Source organism: Drosophila persimilis, unplaced genomic scaffold, assembly GCF_003286085.1.
Source record: "Drosophila persimilis strain 14011-0111.01,24,50 unplaced genomic scaffold, DperRS2 tig00001585-arrow-arrow-pilon, whole genome shotgun sequence".
Taxonomy (NCBI): Eukaryota; Metazoa; Arthropoda; class Insecta; order Diptera; family Drosophilidae; genus Drosophila; species Drosophila persimilis.
In genome coordinates this window covers 1-6,159 of record NW_020825529.1, presented here as the reverse complement: position 1 = coordinate 6,159, position 6,159 = coordinate 1, and the positions used below count along the sequence as shown (strand labels likewise).

The 6,159-nt window shown below is 49.7% G+C and overlaps 2 protein-coding genes across 2 annotated transcripts; both read right to left on the bottom strand.

Moving 5' to 3' along the window:
- Positions 1 to 2,096: 2,096 nt before the first annotated feature.
- LOC6603900 (glycerol-3-phosphate phosphatase) lies at positions 2,097 to 3,218 on the bottom strand. Its single transcript, XM_002028811.2, has 2 exons — positions 2,432 to 3,218; positions 2,097 to 2,377 (listed from the first exon to the last, which is right to left on the bottom strand). The coding sequence occupies exons 1-2, from the start codon at positions 3,175 to 3,177 to the stop codon at positions 2,197 to 2,199; spliced, it is 927 nt and encodes a 308-aa protein (XP_002028847.2). The 5' UTR covers positions 3,178 to 3,218; the 3' UTR covers positions 2,097 to 2,196.
- A 180-nt stretch (positions 3,219 to 3,398) lies between these two features.
- LOC6603980 (glycerol-3-phosphate phosphatase) lies at positions 3,399 to 4,610 on the bottom strand. The gene is made up of 2 exons (XM_026994252.1): positions 3,838 to 4,610; positions 3,399 to 3,773 (listed from the first exon to the last, which is right to left on the bottom strand). Exons 1-2 carry the CDS (start codon positions 4,608 to 4,610, stop codon positions 3,581 to 3,583), a joined length of 966 nt encoding a protein of 321 aa, XP_026850053.1. The 3' UTR covers positions 3,399 to 3,580.
- Positions 4,611 to 6,159: the final 1,549 nt, after the last annotated feature.

Sequence of the window (6,159 nt, the reverse complement as noted above, 5' to 3'; positions counted from 1 at the left end):
ATGTCACTGCTCCAAAAATATTTCAAAACTTTGCCCCACCCCCTTCCGCCCCCACAAAGGACGAAAATCTGTGGCATCAACAATTTTGACGACACGAAAAAACTAAAAACGCAGAATCGTAGAAGATGACCATATCTTCTAGAGTGCAAAATCTGAACCAGATCGTATAATTATTATAGCCAGAATCAAGAAAATAATTTCACTCTTTCTCGCTCTGTCTCTCTCTAACACACAGGTTTCATGGTCGGTTTTGCCAATTGCAAAATATGAGTTCAAGGATCTCAGAACCCATAAAAGCTGGAGCAACCAAATTTGGTATCCACACTCCTGTGATATCGGACCTTGACCGTTTTGTGTCAAAATTTCGACACCCCCCTTCCGCCCCCGCAAAGGACGAAAATCTGGGGCAACCACAAATCTCAGAGACTATTAAGGCTAGAGTAACCAAATTTGGTATCCTCACTCCTGTTAGATCTCACTATAAAACGTATATCTCAGAATTTCGCCCCACCCCCTTCCGCCCCCACAAAGGTCGAAAATCTGTTGCATCCACAATATTGCAGATTCGAGAAAACTAAAAACACAGAATCATAGAGAATGACCATATCTATCAGATTGCTAAATCTGGATCAGATGTCTCTCTCGCACGCAATCTTTGTCGTGTCGTTTAATATTAGCGGCGTCTGCCGGAGGAGAGCCATACTGACTTAGTATCGGGTATAACCGTAGAGTTGCGGTGTCCGCAGCAACTCACAACGTTCCCCCTCGTTTTTTTTTATACCCGATACTCAAAATGAGTATTGGGGTATATTAGATTTGTGGTAAAAGTGTATGTGTGTAACGTCCAGAAGGAATCGTTTCCGACCCCATAAAGTATATATATTCTTGATCAGCATCAATAGCCGAGTCGATTGAGCCACGTCTGTCTGTCCGTCCGTCCGTCTGTCCGTCTGTCCGTCCCCTTCAGCGCCTAATGCTCAAAGACTATAAGAGCTAGAGCAACGATGTTTTGGATCCAGACTTCTGTGATATGTCACTGCTCCAAAAATATTTCAAAACTTTGCCCCACCCCCTTCCGCCCCCACAAAGGACGAAAATCTGTTGCATCCACAATATTGCAGATTTGAGAAAACTAAAAACGCAGAATCATAGATAATGACCATATCTATCAGATTGCTGAATCTGGATCAGATCAGATAATTTTTGTAGCCAAAAGGAACAAATCAATTTGCATTGGCTACGCAGCGCCCGACGTCACGCTCAGACTGATTTTCTGTCTCTCTCGCACGCACTCTTTGTCGTGTCGTTTAATATTAGCGGCGCTGCCGGAGGAGAGCCATACTGACTTAGTATCGGGTATAACTGTAGAGTTGCGGTGTCCGCAGCAACTCACAACGTTCCCCCTCGTTATACCCGATACTCAAAATGAGTATTGGGGTATATTAGATTTGTGGTAAAAGTGGATGTGTGTAACGTTCAGAAGGAATCGTTTCCGACCCCATAAAGTATATATATTCTTGATCAGCATCAATAGCCGAGTCGATTGAGCCATGTCTGTCTGTCCGTCTGTCCGTCCGTCTTTCCGTCCGTCCGTCTGTCCGTCCCCTTCAGCGCCTAATGCTCAAAGACTATAAGAGCTAGAGCAACGATGTTTTGGATCCAGACTTCTGTGATATGTCACTGCTCCAAAAATATTTCAAAACTTTGCCCCGCCCACTTCCGCCCCCACAAAGTGCGAAAATCTGTGGCAGCCACAATTTCGACGATACGAGAAAACTAAAAACGCAGAATCGTAGAAGATGACTATATCTTCTAGAGTGCGGAATTGGATCGTATTATTATTATAGCCAGCATCAAGAAAACAATTTCATTTTTTCTCCGCCCTGTCTCTCTCTAACCCTGTCTCCGACCCCCGTAGCAATTATTAGTTCGACAGTGTCCCGTGAGTGCTATCCGGCGATTGCCTAGGCACCCTCGGCGATGCTTGTCGATATCCCCGATCCCCGTAGCAATTCTTAGTTCGAAAGTGTCCCGTGAGTACTATCCGGCGATTGCCTAGGTGCCCCGGCCCCGTAATAATTCTTAGTTCGACAGTGTCCCGTGAGTGCTATCCGGTGATTACCGGAAGCATTACATTTAGAAGGTGTACGAGATGGATGGGCATGCATTCATGTGTTGTGTTCATGATCGACAGATCTAGCAGAGGAACTCCCGCAAGTGTCCCAGAGAGGGCAGATAGGTGTCTGGGATCATGTCCACTTTGCTGTGTCCTTCGTCATTGCAAATCTGGCGCACCTCTTTCAAGATGCTGACGCCGGTGCCCACGAAAAGCGATTGGAAGCCGCAGTTGCTGGCGAACAGAATGTCCGTGTAGAGACTGGAATAGGCGGGTGAGGTAAGAGCAGGTGGGGCAGGAGGACGGACCACTTACGTGTCGCCAACCATCAGCGTGGACTCCCGCTTGAGGACGCCGCATTGCAGCAGCTGCTCCACCATCAGGGGATTCGGCTTGCCCAAAATCAGCGGCATTCGGCCAGTGATGGCCTTCACGGCGGCCACCATGGCACCGGCGCCCACAATCATCCGGTTTTTGCCCACCGGATAGGCGGTGTCCAGACAGGTGCCCAGGAAGAGGACCTTCGGCTCCTGGAGGTACGAACTGGCCCTGATTATCTTCGGCACATTGAAGCTCTCATCCTTGCCGATTATCACGGCGCCCACCTCGTGATCCAGGTACATATCCTTGGCAAACTGTTCCATGGGCTTGAGCAGCTTCTCCTTGCCCACAGAGAAGCTGCAGATGTTCTCCTTGGCCAGCTCATCGACAATGGCCGACTCCCCGACGATGTACGCCTTCTTTTTGAACCCCTTCGCGCTGAGGAACCTGGCCACGGACAGCGCCGAGCTCAGTATCTGCTCTTCCTGGATCTCGTAGCCGAACTGGTGCGCCTTCGCGGCCAGATCCTTGGTGAGCAGACCCGAATGGTTGGTCGCCACCAGCACCTGCCTGCCCGAGCTCTTGATCATATTAAAGGTCTCCACTGCCCCATTGATCGGCCGGTTCAGGTGCCACAGAACACCGTCGGCATCGAATATCACCGATTCGATTGTGGTCAGCCACTGGCGCACCTTCTCCTTGGGTATTTTGGTCAGATCCGTGCAGGTACGCTTGAACATGGCTCAGCACGGGACTACAACTGCTCGTAGGTGATATTTTGAAACAACAATAAAACAGTCAAACCACAATTGACATTCCACACAGCCAGTACTAGATTGTGAGTTTTCTCAGAAACCAAGATCTCAGATCCAATCAAAAAGCACTGTTTGAACAGAGCAAGCCCAGCACCGAGAAATAATAGGTACACATCGTATTAACCGCTCTCAGGACCCTTCTCGGGATCCCCCCTAAAGGGCGCGCCTGTGCCACATAAATTTAATTATCAATCAATTATACATTCCCCCCACAGCGAGGGGTATCAAAAGTACTGCCGTAAGAGCGTGGTGTCTATCTGTCTGTCTAAAGTAATGAATGTAGTCTAAGGGGTAAGGTGTAAGGGGTAAGGTGTCAGGTGTAGGGGCCTTAATAGTTTCGGGAGGTTATGAATGGCAGCAAGTCCGAGAGCCTGTGCAGATACAGGTCTGGTATCTGCTGGTACGCAAAGGCCTGCTTAGAGGCCAGGGCATGGCGGACATCCTGGAGACTGCTGACGCCAGTGCCCACCAGTAGAGTGTGAAAGCCGCAGTTGTAGCCGAACTGCATATCCGTGTACATGCTGGGCGGGGGGGGGGAAAGGCATGAAAGTAAGCGAAAATACCATATAGGAGTGAGAAACTCACGTGTCGCCCACCAGCAGGGTGCGTTCCGGCTCGATGACACCCTGACGTATCAGATGGGAGCAGACATAGGGACTGGGCTTGCCGCAGGTGAACGGGGCCCGCTTCGCCACCGCCTGTATGGCAGCCACCACGACTCCCGCCCCGGGCACTTGACGGTCGGCAGCCACTGGAAAGGCGCGATCGCGATTGGTGGCCAAAAAGAGGGTCTTTGGGTCCCGGAGGTATATGCTGGCCTTGGTCAGCTTCAGCACATTGAGGCCCAAGTCCATGCCGACGGCCACGGCGCCCACATTCGCATCTAAGTACATTTTTTGCACCTGGTCCACCATGGAGTTCTCCTGCGTGGAGGCCAAGTCCAGCGGCAGACTCTCGATCCCGACCTGCCGCAGCTCGTCCTTGATGCCCTGGCCACCCACGATGTAGACCTTGCGATTGAACTTCCGCTCTCGCATATAGCGGGCCAGAGCCTGCGCCGAGGAGAGGATCTCGTTCTCGGCTATCAGGAAGCCCATGCTGTCTGCCTTCTTGCTCAGGGCCCGGCACGAGGCCTCCGAGTTGTTGGTGCAGATGAACGAATTCTTGCCCATCGCCCGCAGGGCATTGAACGTATCGGCAGCTCCCGTGAGTGCCTGATCGAGGCGCCACAGCACCCCATCCGCGGCGTAGACGATCGTGTCGAAGGTCTTCAGCAGTTGGCGGACATTATATATGTTTGGTTCCAGCACCTGGCAGCCGCCCATCCGCAGCACTCGCCGCGACAAAACGAAATTCATTCTCAGTCCGTATCCGAATCAATGTGGGCTGATGATCGACTAAGTATCCTCTAAACTCAGGGCATACTATGGCTTGAAATCTCCCCTGAAATCTTGCACTCTGCTTGTGGCTGCTAAAATCAATGGAAAGTTTTTCCCGGGACCCCGTGACCTTTGAGCTGTCGCCGACCACTCCCCGGGACCGTCACGGGCTGCCATTCTCCGATGCACTTAATTCACTAAACTTTTGCTCATTTTGCTACTTTTGGCCAAGACCGGAATGGACCCTGGCTGTGGTTCGGCTTGGGTTTGGGCTGGGGTTTGGGCTTGGGTGCGGGTCCGGGTCCGGGGGCAAACATCGCGGACAACTTTTAATTGTGCGCAACGACTGAAGGCCAAACGGAGCATCCCCCTCCCCCGTACCCAGTCCTGGGGGAGCCAGTTCTCTGCCAAGGATTCGCGCCTTTTCGACCAGCAGCCAACGCCCCGATGCGCCAATTAAAATGGCATTCAGGCTTTATTGTTGACAGGTCCTGTCTCCTACGAGCGACCAAATCCGACACTTGTCCACTGCCCAGCGCCCAGAGACAGGGACAGAGGGAGAGAGAGACATTCCCTCGCACCTTGACATAAATTCATTAAATCTTGTCCGGGCTTTCAAATCTGCCGCAGTTTAACGGATCTCTGTTGAATGGCCCCCGGTCAAATGGCGGCTCACGGCTCTTAAAATAGAGGGCGAAAAATCGACGCAAATTGGCCAACAACCGGGGGGGAGCAGAGCTCGAGACCGTGCCGGGGATAAGCCGCTGCCTCCGGGCCAAGGCAAAAAGCCAGGAAACGCGACTTTCGAAATTTCCGCCCGCCCCGCGATATGATAATTTGCGTGAGAGGAAAAACGAAAGATTGGGGATATTTTTGAAGCCCCCAGTACATGATTTTCTCGCTCAGGGGAAAAGGAAACACTCACATGTCAATAAAGTATTTACTTAGACCCACGCAGACTCAAACGTCCCATCGAACATAAAAAATACAAAAATTTGCTGAATAACACATCATTAAAATTTGTATATAAACCTAATCACTAAACTCTTAAAATATGTAGTAAGCCAATGTAAATATCACTAATATTAGATCATAGTTTAAGTAAAGCTGATTTGTAATAAAAATAAAAAATAAAAAAAAAATTACTTAGATTTAAATCTATTAAAAATCTATTAAATTTGTAAGAATATATTTACGAGTGTATCGAATATTTTCAGATTAATTTTACTACAATTTCCATAGTCGGTATCTCAGGGCCTCGCCAATTAATTGCAGCCCAAAAGGAAATCCTCCTTGAAAGTTTTGTCGCCTGTGAAATATATCTAAGCACCTTCTGTCTCTTTACGTAAGGTTTGAGTGTGTGTGGATTTGCAGCATAACTCAATTTCCTCAAGTGGAAAGGGCTTTACATTTTTCCCAGTTTTCGCAGTTTACCCAACACTAGATGGGGCCCACTGATGGATGGCTTGGGGCGGAAGTAGAAGCAGAAGCAGAAGCAGAGGCAAGTGGCAAATCCACATGGAAATCC

Bases quoted from the DNA above. Each gene is read 5' to 3' on its own strand.
- LOC6603900 (XM_002028811.2), bottom strand. From the start codon at position 3,177: ATGTTCAAGCGTACCTGCACGGATCTGACCAAAATACCCAAGGAGAAG. The intron at 2,378-2,431 runs GTAAGTGGTCCG...CGCCTATTCCAG, and splicing joins ACGCTGATGGTTGGCGACAC to TCTCTACACGGACATTCTGT.
- LOC6603980 (XM_026994252.1), bottom strand. From the start codon at position 4,610: ATGAATTTCGTTTTGTCGCGGCGAGTGCTGCGGATGGGCGGCTGCCAG. The intron at 3,774-3,837 runs GTGAGTTTCTCA...CCCCCCGCCCAG, and splicing joins ACCCTGCTGGTGGGCGACAC to CATGTACACGGATATGCAGT.